The sequence below is a fragment of the Dipodascopsis tothii genome (genome assembly GCF_038497935.1).
Source record: "Dipodascopsis tothii strain CBS 759.85 unplaced genomic scaffold V1510scaffold_19, whole genome shotgun sequence".
Taxonomy (NCBI): Eukaryota; Fungi; Ascomycota; class Lipomycetes; order Lipomycetales; family Lipomycetaceae; genus Neoaidaea; species Neoaidaea tothii.
Genome location: NW_027118003.1, coordinates 207,720 through 226,682, shown reverse-complemented (window position 1 = coordinate 226,682; position 18,963 = coordinate 207,720). Strand labels below are relative to the sequence as shown.

The 18,963-nt window shown below is 66.6% G+C and overlaps 6 protein-coding genes across 6 annotated transcripts; 2 read left to right on the top strand and 4 right to left on the bottom strand.

Moving 5' to 3' along the window:
* Positions 1–34: 34 nt before the first annotated feature.
* V1510DRAFT_430775 (P-loop containing nucleoside triphosphate hydrolase protein) lies at positions 35–4,322 on the bottom strand (the record flags this gene model as incomplete). Its single annotated transcript, XM_066935393.1, has 1 exon — positions 35–4,322. Exon 1 carries the CDS (start codon positions 4,217–4,219, stop codon positions 35–37), a length of 4,185 nt encoding a protein of 1,394 aa, XP_066788431.1. The 5' UTR covers positions 4,220–4,322.
* Positions 4,323–5,924: 1,602 nt separating this feature from the next.
* Positions 5,925–7,432, bottom strand: V1510DRAFT_418581 (permease for cytosine/purines, uracil, thiamine, allantoin-domain-containing protein). The gene has a single exon (XM_066934143.1). The coding sequence runs from the start codon at positions 7,377–7,379 to the stop codon at positions 5,985–5,987; it is 1,395 nt and encodes a 464-aa protein (XP_066788430.1). The 5' UTR covers positions 7,380–7,432; the 3' UTR covers positions 5,925–5,984.
* Positions 7,433–9,776: 2,344 nt separating this feature from the next.
* On the top strand, positions 9,777–11,507 carry V1510DRAFT_418580 (interferon-related developmental regulator-domain-containing protein). Its single transcript, XM_066934142.1, has 2 exons — positions 9,777–9,917; positions 9,948–11,507. The coding sequence occupies exons 1-2, from the start codon at positions 9,781–9,783 to the stop codon at positions 11,311–11,313; spliced, it is 1,503 nt and encodes a 500-aa protein (XP_066788429.1). The 5' UTR covers positions 9,777–9,780; the 3' UTR covers positions 11,314–11,507.
* V1510DRAFT_366478 (glycosyltransferase family 2 protein) lies at positions 11,343–14,150 on the bottom strand (the record flags this gene model as incomplete). Its single annotated transcript, XM_066931270.1, has 1 exon — positions 11,343–14,150. One exon carries the CDS (start codon positions 14,148–14,150, stop codon positions 11,343–11,345), a length of 2,808 nt encoding a protein of 935 aa, XP_066788428.1.
* Positions 14,151–15,869: 1,719 nt separating this feature from the next.
* Positions 15,870–17,416, top strand: V1510DRAFT_418576 (uncharacterized protein). The gene has a single exon (XM_066934141.1). The coding sequence runs from the start codon at positions 16,111–16,113 to the stop codon at positions 17,254–17,256; it is 1,146 nt and encodes a 381-aa protein (XP_066788427.1). The 5' UTR covers positions 15,870–16,110; the 3' UTR covers positions 17,257–17,416.
* V1510DRAFT_418574 (WD40-repeat-containing domain protein) lies at positions 17,329–18,843 on the bottom strand. The gene is made up of 5 exons (XM_066934140.1): positions 18,745–18,843; positions 18,602–18,629; positions 18,475–18,527; positions 18,343–18,430; positions 17,329–18,304 (listed from the first exon to the last, which is right to left on the bottom strand). Exons 1-5 carry the CDS (start codon positions 18,759–18,761, stop codon positions 17,477–17,479), a joined length of 1,014 nt encoding a protein of 337 aa, XP_066788426.1. The 5' UTR covers positions 18,762–18,843; the 3' UTR covers positions 17,329–17,476.
* Between the last annotated feature and the right edge of the window lie 120 nt (positions 18,844–18,963).

Sequence of the window (18,963 nt, the reverse complement as noted above, 5' to 3'; positions counted from 1 at the left end):
CCTCTGCTGAATGCCCCTCCCAATGATTCTACACCTATTTCTCCTCGAGCGCCTGCAGCTGCACGAGCTCGTAGTACTTGTGCTTGTTGGCGATGAGCTCGTCGTGCGTGCCGCGCTCGATGATCTTGCCGTTCTCAAACACAAAGATGACGTCGGCCCGCCGGATCGTCGACAGCCGGTGCGCGATGGCGATGGTCGTGCGGCCCTTGGCGGCCGCGTCGAGCGCGGCCTGCACGATCTTCTCGGACTCGTTGTCGAGCGCGGACGTGGCCTCGTCCAGCAGGAGCACCTTCGGGTTGCGGATGAGCGCGCGCGCGATGGCGATGCGCTGCTTCTGGCCGCCCGAGAAGAGCGAGCCCTTGGCGCCGCACAGCGTGTCGTAGCCGTCCGGCAGCGACATGATGAAGTCGTGGATGTTGGCCTGCTGGCACGCCGCGACGATGGCCTCGTCCGACACGGCCGCGGTGGAGCCGTAGAGGATGTTCTCGCGCACGGAGCCCGAGTACAGCGTCGGCTCCTGCTGCACGAGCGCGATCTGCTCGCGGTACGAGCGGATGTTGATGTCGCGGACGTCGACGCCGTCGAGCAGGACCGCGCCTGCGAGCGGGTCGTAGAAGCGCTCGAGCAGGCCGATGGACGTGGACTTGCCGCAGCCGGACGCGCCCACCAGCGCGGCGTACTGGCCCGGCTTGATGGCCAGCGACACGCCGCGCAGCACCGGCACGCGCGGCCGCGTGGGGTACCGGAAGTGCACGTTGCGCAGCTCGACCGCGCCCGTCACCGCGGCCGGGTCCAGCACCGCGCCCGCGTCGGACCACGAGTCGATCTCCGGCTCGCGCGAGAACAGGTTCTTGAGCGAGCCGATGGCCTCGTACGCCTTGGCCATGTCCAGCGCGTACGAGAACACGATCGAGCCGTTCATGGTGCCGTTGACGACGCCGACCATGGCCGTGAAGAACTGGAAGACCGAGTACTCGCGGTCGCGGATGCGCATGGTGCCGTAGTAGAACGACAGGCACTGGACCAGGAAGATCATCGACTGCGCGGTGCCGTACAGCAGCGCGGACTTGAGGTTGTTGCGCTTCGAGCGCGCGTACAGGTCCTCGAGCGTGCCGTCGTAGTGCGCGATCACGTCGTCCTCGCGGGTGAGCGAGATCACGGTCTTGATGGCGCCCGCGGCCTCGCACGCGTACGACGACGAGTTGCCGTAGGCGCGGCGCATCGAGTCCTGGTACTTGGCCAGCATGTAGAACCGGTAGATGCCGGCGCCGAGCAGGAACGGCACGCCGGTGATGGTCACGAGCGCGAGCTTGTAGGCCACGCCGATGGCGACGCCGATGCCGCCGAAGATCATGATCGCGCACGACACGACCTGGCCGAGCGTGGCGCCCGACAGGCCCTCCACGGCCTGCGCGTCCTTGGAGATCGCGCCCGTCAGCGAGCCCGACGTGTTCTCGGACCGGTCGAAGAAGGAGATGTCCTGGCGGACGAGCTGGCGCAGCGTGCGCATGCGGATGCGCCGCACCAGCCGCTGGCCCGACAGCGTGAACAGCCCGACGGCCATGATCGGGCACAGCAGCTCGATCGCGCCCATGACCAGGTAGATGACGTTGTAGACGTTGAGCCGGCGGCGCATGGCGTCGTAGTCCGGCGCCAGCCCCAGCGCGTCCACCGAGTTCGAGTACAGCGAGGCCAGGTACGGGTAGCCCGCGGCCTGCACCACCGTGAACGCGAGCGCGGCCAGGTTGAGCTGGGCCTCGGGCCGCGACATGTCGAAGATGAAGCGCAGACGCTCGCCGAGCGTGTACCGCTGCTCGGCGAAGTCGGCCTGGCCGTCGAGCACGACCGACGACACGGACCGACCCGTCTTGGTGCGGGTCAGGGCGAGGCTGCGGCGGGTCGCGGTGGGCCGCAGCGATGACGTCGGCTTGAGCGACGTCGACGGTTCGAGCCCGAGCAGCGCGGACTTTTCGCCGCGCGCCTCCTCAGCCACGAGCTCAGCCTCGAGCTCCGCGTCCGCCTCGTCGCTGTCAAACTCACTCGCCACCTCAGCCACCGCCGGCTGCACCGACTGCGCCCGCACCAGGTCGTAGTACTCGCCCTGCTTGGCGATCAGCTCGGCGTGCGTGCCCTTCTCGAGGATCACGCCGCGCTTCATGACGACGATCATGTCCGCGTCCTTCACCGTCGACAGCCGGTGCGCGATCACGATCGTCGTGCGGTTCTTGGCCGCGCGGTCGAGCGCGTCCTGGACGATGCCCTCGCTCTTGGTGTCGAGCGCGGACGTGGCCTCGTCGAGCAGCAGGATGCGCGGGTTGGCCACGATCGCGCGCGCGATCGCCACGCGCTGCTTCTGGCCGCCCGACAGCAGCATGCCGCGGTTGCCGACGTCTGTGTCGAGCCCGTGGGTCAGCGTGGAGATGAACGTCATGGCGTTGGCCTGCACGCACGCCTCGGTCACGAGCGCGCGCTTCTCGACCTCGGACGCGGTCTCGAAGGGCGTGCCCAGCAGGCCGTACGCCACGTTCTCGTAGACGGTGCCCGAGAACAGGATGGGCTCCTGCTGGACGAGCGCGATGTGCTGGCGCAGCCACTTGACGTTGAGCTCGGCCACGTCGTTGCCGTCGAGGAAGACGCGGCCGCCGACGGGCTTGTAGAAGCGCTCGATCAGGCCGACGATGGTCGACTTGCCGGAGCCGGACGCGCCCACGAGCGCGACCGTGGTGCCGGCCTTGATGGACAGGTTGAAGCCCTGCATGACCACGACGTCCGGCCGCGACGGGTAGACGAACTTGACGTCGCGCAGCTCGATGTTGCCGTCGACCGCCGCCGGGCGCAGGCCGGTCTCGGCGGACGAGTCGATCGCGGACGCGCGGTCGATGGTCGTGAAGATCTTGTTGACCGCGGACTGCGCGGACGACACCGAGCGCACGTGCGGCGTGATGGACGTGATGGCGAACAGGCCCTGGATCATGGACGCCAGGATCGTGACCAGGTCCGAGATCTGGATCTCGCCGGACTCGATCTGGAACGCGCCCTGCCAGAACGCCATGGCGTCGCACAGGTACAGCCCCAGCCACGAGATGCCGGTGATGGCGCCCGCGTAGAAGCCGGCGCGCACGGCCCAGCGCTGCGAGATCGCCAGGAAGAAGTCGTACTTGGCCGCGAGCCGGTCCTGGATGCCGAACGCGTGCACGTTGCGGATGCTCGAGAGCACCTCCTCGACCACGGAGCCGCCGGCGGACGAGCCCTCGAGCGCGCGCTTGTAGTTGCGCGTCATCATGCTGGACGCGATCATGAACGAGACGATGATGAGCACGCCCACGCAGAAGAGCAGGCCGGTCAGCCGCGGCGCCAGCGACACCGACATGATGAACGCGACCGCGAACGTCGAGCAGAACGCGATCAGGTACCCGAGCTTCTCCGAGTAGCCGTCCTGGATGAGCATGGTGTCGGACGCGATGCGGGTGGTGATCTCGCCGGTGCCGAGCTTGTCGAAGTAGGCCATGTTCTGCTTGAGCGTGGCCGCCAGGTACGCCTTGCGGATGCGCGACGAGAGCACCTCGCCGCGGTCGATGAAGATGAAGGTGAAGGACGAGGCGAAGACGAACTCGGCGAGCGCAAAGTACAGGAAGAAGATGCAGTAGAAGTTGAGCCGGCGCTGGAAGGCGTCGGGCGTGTAGTCGTAGAAGTTGACGCCGCGGAGGAGGTCGACGGTGCCGTTGTAGTAGCCGGTCGTGGCGTTGTAGAACGCGGTCTCGTAGGCCGAGCCGTTGGACGGCAGCACGGGCGTCATGGGCGACGCGCCGCCGACGGGCGCGTAGCCGGAGCCGTACGCCATCGCGGTCTCGTTGTAGTAGCTGGGGTCGTAGTAGTACTGGGCGCCGTCGAACCGGAAGTAGTCGTTGACGGCGAAGTACGTGGTGAACTCCTGGGCAAAGAAGCCGAACAGGATGGGCATGATGGCCTTGATCGAGCCCTCGCACATGGCGGCGAAGACGGCGTAGACGGTCGCGAGCACGTCCGTGGTGGTCGCGTACCGGTAGATCGAGAAGAAGTTGGTTTTGGCGGCGGGCACGGCCACCTGCTCGCGCAGCACGGCGGCCTCGGCGGCCGGCAGGCCGGAGAACTCGTCCGTCTCGTGGCCGACATCGATCCGCAGCGGCGTGGTCTCGCTGAGCAGCGGCGTCTGGTCCTCTGTCGCGCGCTTTTCCGTCATCTTGGCCCACCGAATGGTTTGGCGGGCCGGCCGCTATATACGTGCCGGGCCACTAACGCGGTGGGTGTGCGGTAAGCGGATAAGGTCGATAGCCTCGATAGCGTCGATAGGCCTTGCCGGCTACGCTGCGCGCGCCTGCCAGCCAGCGGCCGTATTCGTGTCGAGCCACAACGGTCCGGGTTTGGGTCCGCGATAGCCGACGCCCGGGCACTATCGGGCTTACTCTTCGGCCGTCCTATTTGCTGCGACCGGGCCTCCGACGCGCGCGGCCCGGAAGGGTAACGCGCCGTGAGTCAGGCCCGATCGGGCGCGGCGTCGAACGCGTGGCGGTGCGAGGCTGCGGGTCCTGGGCTGGGCCGCGGCTCGGCGCCGGCCACGCCGCGAGGGGGCAGCCGCGGGCCGCCACGCGCCGGTGCCGGAAGGCGGCCGCTCCGATCCGCGGCAGCGCAGGCGGCCGACCGCGCACGGCGTGCGCGCGCGGTCGCGGTGACATCGTGTCTTACTGATAAGATGATAGAAGCGAACTGAACTCTAACTGCCGCTACGCTGATAAGCCAAATACCCGGCGCGCCCTGACTTTTCCCGTCCGGGTGCGCGCTAGTCCGGTTCGGCCAGCACAATGGTTCCCAGCCGCGCTCGTACCCGCCACGATCCGCGTCATTGGTTCTCTGCACGCCCTACGCCTGTTCAGCCCTAGCGGCTCGCGTCCCACATTAGCTCCGTGACTCAGTCCACTCCGCTCCGTGGCGTTGACTCCAGTCCCGCCGCCGTTCTCGCCGAGGCCGTTGCTGCGGCCCACCACTGGAGCCGTCGCCGGCGCGACTGCGGCCCATGGCCGCCGCCGCCTCGAAACGGCGGTGGCGCCGCACGAGCCCATGCACCGTCCACACGGCCGCCGCCGCCGTCGACGGCGAGCGTCGGCCGCCGTGGCCTAGCGGACGCGCCGCCGTGGTCTAGCGGACGCGCCGCCGTGGCCTAGCGGACGTGGCCGCCAAGGCCACGTAGCCCGCAGTCTCAAAGTCACTCGACTCAGTCGCAGTGGGTCGCGGGGTGCGCCGACGCTTGCCACGCCGACGCCATGGGGCCCAGCCCCGCGGCCAGGACCTTGCCACTTCTGCCGCGACGCCACGGCGGCGCACTTCCGCCGGCAGTTGTCACTGAGACATACAGTGGCGGCCGGTAGCGGCTGGCCGAGGACACTCCCTCTGAGCCGCATGACGTGCGGCTTATAGCCGCCGGCCCTGCTGCGCGCACATCCTCCTTGCCCGCAGGGCACCACCCCCGACGGAGTCGCCGCCGGAGGCTCGACCGCCGCCCCTGCCGCGCGCGCATCCTCCTTGCCCGCAGGGCCACCCCCGACGGAGTCGCCGCCGGAGGCTCGCCCACCGGCCTGCGCACCAGTCTCCAGCCGTGACTCCGCCAGGAACCCCACCTCCGACAGTGAGCCGCACGCCGTACGGCTTATAGCCGCCGCCTTCCTCCGCGCACCTCCGCCTGCCCGCAGGGCACCACCCTCGACGGAGTCGCCGCCGGAGGCTCGTCTACTGGCTGAGCTCAGTCTCGGCCGCCATCGGCCGCGGCGCGTGCGCCAGCAGTGAGCCGCACCACGTGCGGCGCATAGCCGCCCCCGCGTCTGCAGGCTACTGCAGGCCACCGCACTGCGCCACACCGCCCCACTACGCCCCACTACGCCCCTCGCTTATGCTTAATACTCAAAGAGTTTATTGTTATACATGCAACCCCACCCAACCATTCTATAAACAAATTACTCAGAAATCTCGTCCTTCTCAATCGAGCGGTCGGACGCCGGGAACAGGTCGTCGTCAATGGTCACAGCACGCTCGACATAGGTCTCGGTGGCCGGCCAGTAGGCGCAGATTCCCCAGTAGACGAAGAAAGCCACGAAGAACGCAAAGAAGAAGCCCAGGTCGTAGAGGTACGACATGCCCTTGGTCACGGTGATCTTGGAGTTGACGTGGGGCAGGAAGCCCGGCAGCAGCGGGACCCAGGCGACCGTGAAGGCGATCCAGGCGCGCATGTTGAAGCCGTACTTGTTGTAGCGGTAGATGCCGTGGGGCTTGTACAGCTCGTAGACGTTGTAGTTGCCCTTGTGGACGCAGAAGTAGTCAGCCAGCATGATGCCGACAATGGGCGTCAGCCAGACCGAGTAGCCCGACATGAAACTCAGGAAGGCCGGGGCGCCGGTGAGAATGTTCCAGGGCGTCAGGGCCCAGGCGCCGAGGACGGCGGCAATGAACTGGCCACGGCGGATGTTGACGTAGCGCGGGAACAGGCAGTTCATGTCGTTGGCAGCGGCCATCGAGTTGGCGGCCACGTTCAGGCCGAGCTGCGACAGCAGGAAGGCGAAGGCGACGAAGAAGGCCGCGGCACGGCCGCCGCGCGACGTCCAGTTGTCGATGAGCTTGAGCGGGTCCCACACAATGGCACCGTAGATGATGGCCGAGCCCGAGGCGACGACGACACCGATGAAGGCCATGACGATCGAGGTCACGGGGATGGTCACGACGGTGATGAGCGTCGCCTGCACGCGCGGCGCGAACCGCGAGTAGTCGGGCGAGTTGACCATGAGCGTCGTGCCGCCGCCGATGACCGAGTACATCGAGGCCAGGAACTGCCACGACAGCGCCGAGCCGTGGATGGTGTTGCCGGACGTGAAGAGCGAGGTGTTGGAGACACCGACCTCCTTGATGGTCCAGCCCATGAGCGCAAACGAGACGATGGGCGTGGTGATGGCCTTGAAGATGAAGAACCAGCGCAGCTTGTGGACGCCAACGTAGTGCAGCGGCAGGCACAGCAGGAAGTAGATGACGTACGCGGTCATGAACTGCGTCGTGATGTTCTGGTTCACGGGGATCGTGTTCTTGACGTTGTGGAACGACGGCCAGATGGCGTACAGCATCGACTGCACGCACTCGGCGCCGGTCCAGGCCTGGATGCCGTACCAGAAGATGGCGACAATGCAGCGCATGGCGATCATCAGGTACGACAGGTAGTAGCCGAACGACGCGCGCGACTGGACCGAGAACGGGACGTGGTACTTGGCACCGGGGAAACCGCAGAGCGTGATCCAGATACCCTGGACGATGTTGCCCATGGCGATACAGAGCAGGGTCATGCTCCACGAGAGGCCGACGTCCATGATGGACGAGGCCGAACGGAAGCCCGAGACCGAGAGGTGGTCGGAGATCCAGAAGACGGCATAGTGGATGTGCGTCCACGTCCGCTTCTCGAGCGGGACGGGGTCCAGGTCCTCGTTACTGCGGCCGTCGGCCGACGCCGACTGCAGCTCGATCTTCTTGAGGAACTTGCGGAAGCCGGTCGCCGGCGGCGCCGAGTGCACCTCGCCGTAGGCCGTGTCGATGATGTCCTCAGACACGTACGTGGTCTTCTCAGCCATCGGAGCGTCTGTGTGGAGGAGAGAGAGAGAGATGGATGGTCCCAAGCAGGCTAGGGAAGAATAAACGAAGGAGCACGCACAGCCAGTTCTGAGGGACTGATGACCGCTCGGATTCCGCTCGGGCTTTATACGCGCAGGGGTCTGCCGTCGGACGGGCGCACCGGGCCCTAGGTGTCGTTCGCTCGCGCGTGCGCCTTGCCCAAGACGTCGGCCGTGCCGCGTTCGATTCGGCTCTTGGCAGGCGTCAGGCGCCACACGGTACCGATACCGAGGGGTACGGGCGGGCAGGCCTGGCGCAGACGTGCGCGCCCGCCGGTGGCGGCGCCCGTGGTGGGCGGGCGGGCTGGCTGGCGGCCGCGCGCGAGGGGGGCAGATAGGCGGGCGCGCCGCCCTGCCATCGCCCGGCAAAGTCTGGTACCTGCCGGTACCGCTACGACGGCCACTTCGGGGCGATGCTAACGCGGAGGGGACGGGCACGCTACGCGAACGAGATAAGAGACGGCAGACGCGGCGGGCGTAGCGTGGCCCTGGAAGCGTTCCTCCCCAATCGCTAGCAGGCAGCACCACCCGCTGTGCTCGGACCGTGCCGGGAGCTAGCGCCTAGCGCGCGCGGTCTCACCTGCACGACACGCCAAGGTTTAGTAGATTGCTGCGGCCGAGGTCTAGCGGCGACTCGTCCGCTGCTATGGCTGGCCGGCCGCCCTCGTTATCGCTATCGGCCGTGGACACGCCGGCTAGCGCCCGCGCTCAGAGCTCGACCCACGGAGCACGAGCTCCCGACGCTGGGGCCGGCTGGGCGGGCCCGGGCACCCGCGACGGCGGCGGTGGCAGCCGGCCCGCGGCCACGACTGTCGCGGGCTTCGCGGGCCTCCCATCTACGCCTCCGATGGCCGACCTAGCCGGGAGCAGCCACCGCCCGGCCGCCGCCCGGCGCCCGGCGCCCGCCGGAAGCTGCCATGCGGACAGGGTGTGGCGTGTCTGCATAAGTCGCGGTGCTAGAACGGGCTCCAGACGCGACTTATCGGGGGCGCAACAGCCACTGATAACCATCAATTAAGGTTAACTGTGTTGGGCTCGGATCGCTTATCGCACCTGCCGCGAAATAGCAAGGTGTCAGATCCAGCAGAGCGGACGCCCGCGCCGCTTGTGGCGCAGGCGTGCCGCCGCGCGACGCATATAGCCGCAAGGCCGCGCGGCCGCCGCACTTGTGCCAGCGGTGGGTATGGGCTGCGGCTAGCGGGTAGGGGCGCATGCTACGCGTCCCGTGATTACCGCAGCCGTCATAGGTCCATCTACTCTGCGGCTGCCATAGGCCGGCTGGTGGCGGCACCATGAGCCGACTCGTACGCCGCCGAGAGCGACTCGTACGCCGCCGCCGCCGCCGCCGCTCCGCAGCTCCGCGGCTTCCGCCGAGCGCCGCTGCACGGCCGCCAAGTAGCCGGACGGCAATCGCGCTCGGCGGCGGTGGCGCGCTGGGCGCTGGATACCCGGCACCTGCATCCACCGCTAGTCGCCCCAAGGGCGATAGCAACGCGCCGTCGATAGCCACGCCAGTCAGCCGCGTCACTTGCTCGTTCGGGCGCCGCGGCGTCCGCGGGCGTTCACATGCACCAATAGCCGCAGCCATTTCATGACTCAGTCCGCGGTCACCGGGCCGCTGCTGTCTGTTCTGGCGCCAGACGTCAGCCGGCGGCCACGTAGCCGGTGGGGGCCTCCGTGAGTCGCGGCGACAGGTTCCGCCCACCGCGGCGTGTGCCCGCACGCCAAGCCGTCGATAGCACGATAAGATTGCCGTCTATCTTGCCGGTCGAGCGCGTCCGTGCGGCTATCGCGATAAGCCGCGCGGAGTGCGGCGGAGCAGTGCGGAGGCCGGACGAGCGCGGAGGTCAGGGCGGGAGCGGCACGGGCGACGCACGAGCCGCGGCGGGCGGCGCGCCGCAGGGCGTGCGGCGCAGCCGAAGCCGCACGCGGTGCGGCGCGCACACCGCCGCACGCCCTGCGGCGCACTCCCACCCGCCGCACACCCTGCGGCGCACCACCCCGCCGCACGCCCTGCGGCGCCTTGTCCCTCCCACCGCCAACACAGAACACCCTAACCCAGCGTCCATCTCATCGCCGCCGGCCGATCACCACCACCACCACCATGTCTGAGCTCCAGCGCCGGGCCACGGACCGTCTCGCCAGCCGCGGGCCGTCGCGCTCGCGCACGGCCTCGCGCTCGGCGTCCCGCGACGTCGACGACGACGACACCATGTCCGTCTTCTCCGACAACGACTGGAGGTGAGTCCCGATCCGCGCCGCTGACGCCAGCGTCGCCGCCGAGCCCGACGACAAGCCCGCCGCCGGCGACTGGCGCGCCGCGCTCAAGACCAACCTCGCCGCGCTCTCCACCGACCGCAAGCGCACCAACACCGAGGCCCGCGAGGCCGCGCTGGCCGCGCTCGCCGACGTTTTCGCCCACCGCTACTCGCTCTCGACCGTGCGCGCCAACATGGCCAGCCTGCGCCAGGCCGTCTCGCGCTCGCTGGCCTCGCCGCGCTCGACCAAGGAGGCCTCGCTCGTGTGCCGGCTGCTGGCCGTCCTGGCCATCACCGATCCGGCCGAGGACAGCTTCTCGAGCCCGACCGTGGTCACCCAGCTCAAGAGCATCGTCCGGTCCGACCGCGCCAAGGTCCCGGCGATCTACGCGCTGGCCACGGCGATCTTCTTCGTCGAGGACCCGGCCGAGACCGACGAGACCATCGACTTCCTGCTCGAGATCGTCGAGTCGAACGGCACCGCGGCCGACGCCGCCGACGACGCGGCCACGGTGGCCGCGGCCATTGCCGCCGTCGGCTTCCTCGGCACCGGCCTCGACTCGGTCGAGGACCTCGGCCAGCGGTCGCTGCCGGCCCTGGTCGACCAGCTGGACGCGGCCGACGTGGACGTGCGCGTGGCGGCCGGCCAGGCCATTGCGTGTCTCTACCAGCGCTACGCGGACGAGGTGCCCGAGCCGGACGACGACGACGAGCCGGCCAGCAGCGTCATGGACGCCCGCTTCGACGGCACGCCGGGCTCGCCGGCGGCCCGGCCGCCGGCCGCCCGGCGCTCCGACGCCGAGGAGCTGTACTACGACACCGAGGCGCTGGTCGACCAGCTGCGCGCGCTGGCCACGTCGTCGTCCAAGTCGCTCGCCAAGGCCTCCCGGCGCACGCTGCACGCGGTCTTTCGCGACGTGCTCGACACAGTGCGCGCGTCCGTGCGGCGGACGCACCCCGACGTGCTGGCGGGCGACGACGCGCCCGCGGCCGCGACCTACTCGATCTACGTGACGCTCAACTTTGGCAAGTTCGACAAGCTCAACGTCAACTCGTGGGCCACGGACGTGCGGCTGCAACATCTGCGGCGGATCCTGGGCCACGGCATCGGCGCGCACTTCTCGCGCAACGAGGCCGTCCGCTCCGCGCTCGACCCCGACGGCTTCTCGCGGTACTCGCGGGCGGCCGCCGCCGCCGACGACAGCGGCGACGACTCGGCCGACGACCCCGTGGTGGTCGACCCCGCCGAGGAAAAGGCGTACGCCAAGGCCGTCAACCTGCACGCCCAGAAGGCGCGGCAGAGCGAGCTGCGCAAGGCGCGGCAGAACACGGCCCGGCTCGTGGCCGACCGCGACTACGAGGCCGCCGACGAGAACTAGCATGAACCATTCTATTACCCATTCCCATTTTACTTCTTTGATATCAGCCGCCACAGCGAGGTCTTGGCCACAAACAGCACGTTGCCCGACAGCCGGAACAGGCTGAGCACGCAGTTGACCCAGAGCAGGATCGTAAAGTAGACGTGGCGCTTGTCGCGGACGGTGTCGGCCGACTCGAACCAGACCACGCCGTCGAGCGCCGTCGAGTTGATCAGAAACACGAGCAGGGTGTTGCTGAGGATCCACAGGATGACCAGGTTCGTGCGGAACGCGCGGTACTCGTCGTCGAGCGTGCGCGCGCTGCCCTCGGGCTGCGGCACAAACGGCTTGAGCGCGCGCTTGACCGTCTTGTGGAACTGGATGTCGATCGCGGTCTGCGGCCGGTCGGCCTCCTCGACCTGGATCTTGCCGTCCTCGGTCTTGGACAGCTGGGCGGACGGCAGCGCGTCGGCCTGGTCGGCGCCCTTGGTGCCCCACGACACGTCGTGCCAGTTGCAGAACGAGTACACGTTGAGGATGTTGATGAAGCTCGGCATGAAGAACGTGTACTGGAAGAACGAGTTGAAGATGTGCCAGGGGTCGAGGTAGAGCAGGCCGGCGATGATGTAGACGCCGTAGGTCGAGAAGAGCGCGATGATGATCAGCCCGGTGAGCGACGTGAAGAAGTTCTGGGCGAACGAGACGAAGGACGTGGTGTCGAACGTGGGCGCCTTGAGCGCCTGGACGACGAGGTACATGGAGATCACGATCGTGTAGTACTGCACGATCCCGAAGAAGACGATCGAGAACCAGTACATGTACTTGGAGCCCTTGGGCCGGTTGCCGAGCGCGAGAATGAACGACAGCCCGAGCACGCCGAGGTAGAGGTCCTTGATGACCTCGGACACGATCAGACTGGCCTCGGTGCCGAACGGGAACCCCCGGCCGTTGCTCACGACCTGCGCCTTGTCGAACGTCTGCGCGCGCGCGGCCAGGTCGATGATCACCGTCGTCGTCAGGTAGTACGACGCCAGGGCGAACCACGACATGATGATCGACGCCAGGTTGTACGCCGACTGCAGGTGGAAGAAGAACATGCGCAGCAGCGAGTGGTTCGAGTAGTACATGCGCGTGAAGTGCATGAGCGAGTAGAGCGAGGCGGCGAACGAGCCGTTCAGCCAGCGGCGCCGCTGCGAGATGAACTCGGCCGCGCCGCTCGGCACGTCCGTCTCGCCCTTGGCCGCCTTGACGTACGCCAGGTGCCAGCGCTGGCCGGCCTTGAACGTGACCTCGAAGCACAGGATGCGGTCCTCGGCCAGGAACATGTTCTTGGTGAAGATGTTCATGCCCTCGAGGCCCTTCTTGCCCAGCCGCTTGGCCAGCGTGTGGTCGCCGTGGAAGTACTGCGCCAGCGGCTGGCCCTGGATCGCGCGGAAGCGGTACGCCGAGAACGCGCCGGGCAGCACCGAGATGTACCCGAACGACGACTCGAGCGGCTTGTCGAGGATGTTGGAGATCTTGTACTCGAAGTTCTGCGCGCCGACCAGCGGGTTGAGCAGGTTGCGCTTGTTGCGGCCCAGCATCGCGTGGATCTCGCCGCACGCGCCGCCCAGGTTCTTGTCGTTGTAGAACGCCTGCCAGAGCGCGAGCAGCGACTTGTGGCCGGGCTTGGTGCCCGCGTCGAGCAGGATGCAGATCTCGGGCTTGAGGATCCCGCCCAGCGCGTTGAACAGCCACCGGTGCGAGTTGATCTTCTTGGCGTTCTTCTGCTTCAGGCACAGGATCATCTGCGTCGGCGGCAGGTTGCTGCTCTTGCCCTCCATCGGCCGCACGAGCTGCTGCCGCGACGTCACGCACAGCTGCGTCGTGTACTCAAACACGTGTGCCATCGTCTCCTTGCCGTCGATGTCCTTGCGCATCAGCCCGTCCTGGTAGAGACCCATCGTGGCCAGCATGTCCAAGGTCTCCTTGTCGCACGGGTCAATGCCGTCGAAGATCAGCGCGACCACGATCTTCTGCCACGCCGGCGAGCCCGAGTTCCAGAACTGCGACCGCTTGAGGTTGCAGATGTCGCGCACGTTCTGCATCACGCCGTGCAGCGTGCGCGCCGTCAGCATCTTGTCCTCGTTGTAGTACGTGATCGCGATCAGCAGCTCCGTCTCGCGCCCGTACTCGTGCTGCCGGAGCGTGTACCCGTTCTTGAGCGTGAAGTCGTCCGGGTCGCACGTCGCGGCCGTGTACCGCAGGTGCGTGAACTCGGTCGACCCGTGCTCGAGGTCCCGGTACCGAGGCTCGACGCTGTTCTTGATCGGCGATGGCACCGAGTAGTCCGACGAGAAGATGTTGTTCTTGAGCTGCACCCGCCGCGTGCCGAACCGCCGCAGGTTCATCGACTGCTGCCGGCGGTTCCACTGCTCCTCGGCCATGGCCGGCGACGCCATGCCGGACGACGTGTCCGCGGTGCCGGGCGGCGCGTAAGACTCGCGCAGCGCGTACCGCGTCCTGTCCGGCGCAAGCGTGTCCACGCTCTCGTCGCCCTGCTGCAGCCCAAAGTCCTTGACGCTGTCGAACGGGCTGTCGAACGCGTTCGGCGGCGGCGAGTCGTCGTGCTTGAGCGGGAACGATTCCACAAACGTCTGCTCGTACTCCTCGTCGTCCGACTCGTCCGACGCAACCTGGGCAGACGGCGGGTAGGCGTACGACGGCAGGTACGTGCCGGCCCCGTGGGCGGCCGCCGGCAGCGGCACGTCGTACGTCGAGCCACCGTACGGCGACCCTGCTCCGTAGGGACTGTCGGTCACGTAGCCGCCGTGGCCATAATTAGGTACAAGTGGCTGCGTCGACCCCGATGGCTGCATGGTCGGCGCTAGCGTCTGCAGCGGATACCCGTAGTCGTCGCCGCTGTTGCGCAGCCGTCTGGAGGCAGCCGCACGCTCATCGTCTGTTGACCTGCGGGACATTGTGTCTGATCGTCAGCACTGATCTGCCGGTGCGCGGCCGCCGCGGGCCGATCTCTCGGCCGAGGGGGGCCGAGCGCATCCGTCCTGCTCACCTGGAAGTCGTCTGGGTTCTGAAGGTTCGGGAGCAGCCGCCAGCAATATATACGAGATGCCGTGGACACAGCCGCCTAAGAGCACCCAGGATGGCAGCCTGCGCCTTTGGGTAATTTGCCTGCCCTAGTCCCTGTGTACCCGCATCTGTTACTGTACTAGGCTATAATTGGCATCAAGCTAATTTTGTGCAGACTTGTACCGTTAATTGGCGAGACGGCATACGGCTGTGAACCCTATTTTAGCCTAGTGCATAGCCCGCCTCGCCGTTTATGGCAACGGTCCTGCATGTGGATTAAGCTTCCACGGCCGCCTCCGTGAAAATTTGACGGGGTAGCCACAACCGTCGCCATAACCGATGACGTCGCGGCGGCCTTTTCCGCCGACGAGGGCACGGTTGACGCCGCCCTACTGGCGGCCTGTATCTGGACGCCAGGGCGTGGCTAAAAGTCCTGGGCCCGTGGTCGCATGCGGCCTAAAAATAGAACAGTAGCGGCCGTTGCAAATTGGCGTGGCGGCATGAAACCGCCAAAGTCACGGCCTCCGCCAATCTCCACTCGTCGGGTCCTGAGATTGCGCTCCTGCGACCCGCCGCTTTGGAATTGTCTGGGTTCCATTGTGTGCTGGCCGCACTAGCTCATGCGTGTCTTAGCTGCGAAATGTGATGGTCAGGTAACCGCTCGGGACTGCGCCTCCCCCCCTCAATGTGCTGCGCACGGTGCGGCTAGCGGTCTCGCGGCCCTGGCAATGTCTGGCAGCCCTTGCGGCCGGCGTGGGCGCTGCGATTCGTGCTGGTGGCCGTCGTGATCCATAAATAGTCGGGCTTGAATGGATGGGGAAAGGCCGCTCGCCCGAGCCTCGATTGAGAACAGCGGCCGCCTTTCGGACGTTCGCGCGGCGTTCGTCAGGTACAGCCGACTCGGCTCGCGTCGATTTTTTCTGCAAGCGCATATGCCCGCGCCACCGCCTAGAGGCTGCCGGCGTATCGGACAGGACCGGGGCCGTGACGTCGACGGCAGCGCTGAGCCGCCAGCAGTCGGCAATGCCGCTGCCGGTCATGTGTACGCTGGCGCCGGTTGGGCCCGCGGCGCGACCAGCAAGACGCTGTGGGCGGTGTCTAGATCCCCAGCCTGGTGGCTGACGCGGGGCTGGACCCTTGGGCCCAACGTGGCGGCCTGTTGGCAGGCTGTCTGAGAGCACATCGGTCGATGTATCTGAGGCAGGCGACGCCGCATCTTTTGTAGTCGCGTGTGGGCGTACACGTACACCCACCGGCTTGCGTGGCCATGAAACACGCAATGTCGAGCCGACGCTGCGGCTGGGCAGACGGCTGGGGACAGTGTGTTTGGTAGGTCACAAGTCACCGATCACGGGTCACGGCCGCGCCGCAGGCCGGATGCGGTGACCCGGCCTCTACGCGGCGCCCCCAGTGGCTGAAACCAAACAGACCGTGTCGCGCATAAGTGCATACCGGCGGCGCGGGCGGCCGCGCGGGCGGCCGTGCGGCTGCGCACACGTGATTAGGTCCGGGTAACTTTGTCAAACTCAGGAGACGCCCCTTGCACGCGTCCCGGGTAACCAGCGGCTGCACCTCCTCTCGAAAAAACCCTGCGTCGCGACCAGGTTATCCACAGCACCGTCAGGCGAACAACAGGAGATTCGAACAGCGCACGCGCGCCGACACAGCCAGCAGCCAGTCCGGCCGAATCTAAAAGCCCGTCGGGCGCTCCACGACTCGCAGCAAACCCGATAGAACACCACAGCCGGAATGCACGCCCAACACCGCGCCCGGTCCGCAGCGACCCGAATGTTCCTAGAGGCGCCGTCGCGGCTCAGCGGCCGCTCGTGCGTGGTCTGCACGTCTTCCGTGTCGTGCTCGTGCGCGGCCGACGAGGAGTGCAAGCTCAGCGTGCAGACGTGCTCGAGCTGCGCGACGACGACATGCGTTAAGATCTCGTCCGGCTCGTCGTCCGACAGCCACCCCTCGGCGTCGGTGCCGATTGGCGCCATTGTGGGTGCCGTGATTGGCGGCCTTGCCGTGCTTACGCTGGTCATGTTCTTTGTGTACAAGTACTTCCTGGCCAAGAAGATTGCGCGGCGCCGCGAGGAGGAGGCCGCGCGCGAAAAGGCTGCCGGACTCGAATTCAGCGACGTCCCATACGGCCGGCTGTCGCCGGCGGCGCGGTCGACGCGCACGGTGGTGTCGATGGCGTCCACGGCGCTGACGCGCGCGTCCAACATCATTCCGATTGCCTACATCCCGGGCGTCATCAACCGGTCGAACCCGCACGGCGGCGAGGACGTGCCGCCGGTGCCAGCCATGCCGCACGATGCCGGCGGCCCGCGTGATGGTCCACTGCGCATCTCGACGACGCTGGCGAACGCGCACTCGGTGTCGTCGCTGCAGATGCCGCTCACCGGCAACTCGATCGCCAACTCGGCAAGCAGCATCATCAGCTCGTTCCCGTACCCGCCGCCGGCGGTGCCGGACGAGGCGCCGATTCGGAGCTCGATTATGTCGTACGACGACCACCGCAGTATCCGCACGTCGGTCGCGACGACGGCCTACCGCTCGACGGCGATCATCACGCCGGCCATGATGACGGCCATTAGCGCCAAGCCGAACCTGGTCACGCTGCCCGAGCGGCACCCGCCGTCGCGGCCGACGGCCGGCATCGACCGCGCCGGCTCGTCCGCGTCCGTGGTCGGTGGCGGGTCGATCCTCGACGGCATCGCCGAGGACGGCGACGTTCACCAGGCCACGGCGTCCGTGGCGTCCTTCGGCCGGCCGACGGACGTTACCATCGGCTCTATCGGCTCGCACGACTCGCGCGGCTCGGCTAGCCCGCCGCCGCTGCCGTCGCCCGGCCCAGGCACGCCGACGTCGGCGGCCACGGCCGACAACAAGTTTTAGACATTCCTCTGCATCTGCGGCCGCCGCAGAGCGCCGCCCACTCTCGTTCAAATGCCCGCACGCACGGCCAAAAAAATTTACTTCTCTGTTTTGTATTATAGACTATATAGTTATTTTTGGTTCGCATGTATCATAAGAAGGAATAACGAGTCCTACAAAACGGGTGCATGTGTGATCAAAGCGATTGCGACGGACCGCGTGAGAATTTTATTGTAGCCTTTTACTCGGCGCCGAGAGCGCGCAGCTTCTCGACGTCGTAGAGGAAGTCAAAGTACGACTTGTCGAAGTGGTGGATGCGCACGTAGCCGTCCTCACCGCCAGACGCAAAGCCCGTGCCGGCCGGGTGCACGACGATGCAGTTGAGCGGACCGAAGTGGCCCTTGACGCGGCCGATCTCCTCCTCGAAGATCTTGTGCCAGAACCGGGCCTCGAACTTGCCCTGCCGCGACGAGGTGGTCGTGACGTCGCGCGCGTCCTGGCCACCGCCGAGGACGACAAACTCCTTTCTGGGTGTTATGGCCGCCGTGTTCAGCGGGGTGTCTGTGGTGTAGGTCTTGAGGATCTTGAGGTTGGCGGCGTCCAGGATCTTGGCGGTCTTGTCCTTGGACGACGTGATGAAGTACGTCCGGTCGCTCGAGAACTGCAGGTCTGTGATGTCCTTCTCGTGCGCAACCGCCGTCTTGAGCAGCTCGCCGGTCTTGGCGTCGTACTGCGACACCAGGCCGTCACTGTGGCCGAGGATGATGAATTTGCTCAGGTACGACCAGCCGCCGACGTTGAACTTGGCGTCATCGGCGCCGAGCTCGACCGACAGAATCGGCTCCTCGGCCTGGGTGGCCTCGGCGTCGATGACCACGGGCAGGATGCTGAACCGGCCAGGCAGGCCCATCCGCTTCTCGGTGATCAGAAGCAGCTGGTCGCCCGCCTCGTTGAACTCGACCTTGCGGACCGCCGTCGGGAACTCCCACTTGTGCAGGACCTTGCCGGTCTGGACCTCCCACAGAATGACCGTGTTGTCGGCGGCGCCGGTCGCCAGGATCGTGGACGACTGCGAGGTCAGCACGCGCCGCACGCCCGTCCACTTACCGGATCGATGTCGACCGTCATGACGGCGCCCTGGTGACCCATATACGTTCCCAGACGCTCACCGTTGTGCGAGTAGTACACATTCACACTGTTCGTCAGCCGCTGCCCACACATGCGCCCATTGTCACCTACACCTTGTCTCTGGCAGTCGAGAACAGCAGGTCGCCATCCTTGTTATATTTGAGCTAAATCATCAGTCCTGTCCACGGCCCGCATCAAACAGCATCCGGCCAGCGGTCTGCCCTGCGGCTCCTCGTACCTGCGTCAGAGGACGCTCGTGTCCTTTCCTACACGCGGATCTGTCAGCATCGTTCTTGGTCGTCGTGCAGAAAATTCTGCGCGCCCGGTCCGTCGCGATTTCGCGCCGACACGGCGCCGGGCCCCAGCCATCCGGCAACTTACAGTAGAATAGGTCTCATCCTGTATTTTATCCAACAAGTAAATCGTCCGTTCGGTACGAGTTGTGGGATGCAGCGGTCGTAGTCTAGCGAGTCGTGCTGTGCGGTGGTGAAAAAAAATTTCGACAAATTTTTTAGGGCCGCGGTGCTGAACGCCTGTTATCGGCTAACCTTATATGGAAATTACCCCTGCTAGCGTTGCAAAACTCTAACGCTATGTAGT

Coding starts and splice junctions, on each gene's coding strand:
- V1510DRAFT_418581 (XM_066934143.1), bottom strand. CDS start 7,379: ATGGACGTCGGCCTCTCGTGGAGCATGACCCTGCTCTGTATCGCCATG.
- V1510DRAFT_418580 (XM_066934142.1), top strand. CDS start 9,781: ATGTCTGAGCTCCAGCGCCGGGCCACGGACCGTCTCGCCAGCCGCGGG. Junction 9,918..9,947: donor TTCTCCGACAACGACTGGAG/GTGAGTCCCGAT, acceptor CGCTGACGCCAG/CGTCGCCGCCGAGCCCGACG.
- V1510DRAFT_418576 (XM_066934141.1), top strand. CDS start 16,111: ATGCACGCCCAACACCGCGCCCGGTCCGCAGCGACCCGAATGTTCCTA.
- V1510DRAFT_418574 (XM_066934140.1), bottom strand. Junction 18,431..18,474: donor TCGACTGCCAGAGACAAGGT/GTAGGTGACAAT, acceptor GCTGACGAACAG/TGTGAATGTGTACTACTCGC. Junction 18,305..18,342: donor TGACGGTCGACATCGATCCG/GTAAGTGGACGG, acceptor CTGACCTCGCAG/TCGTCCACGATCCTGGCGAC.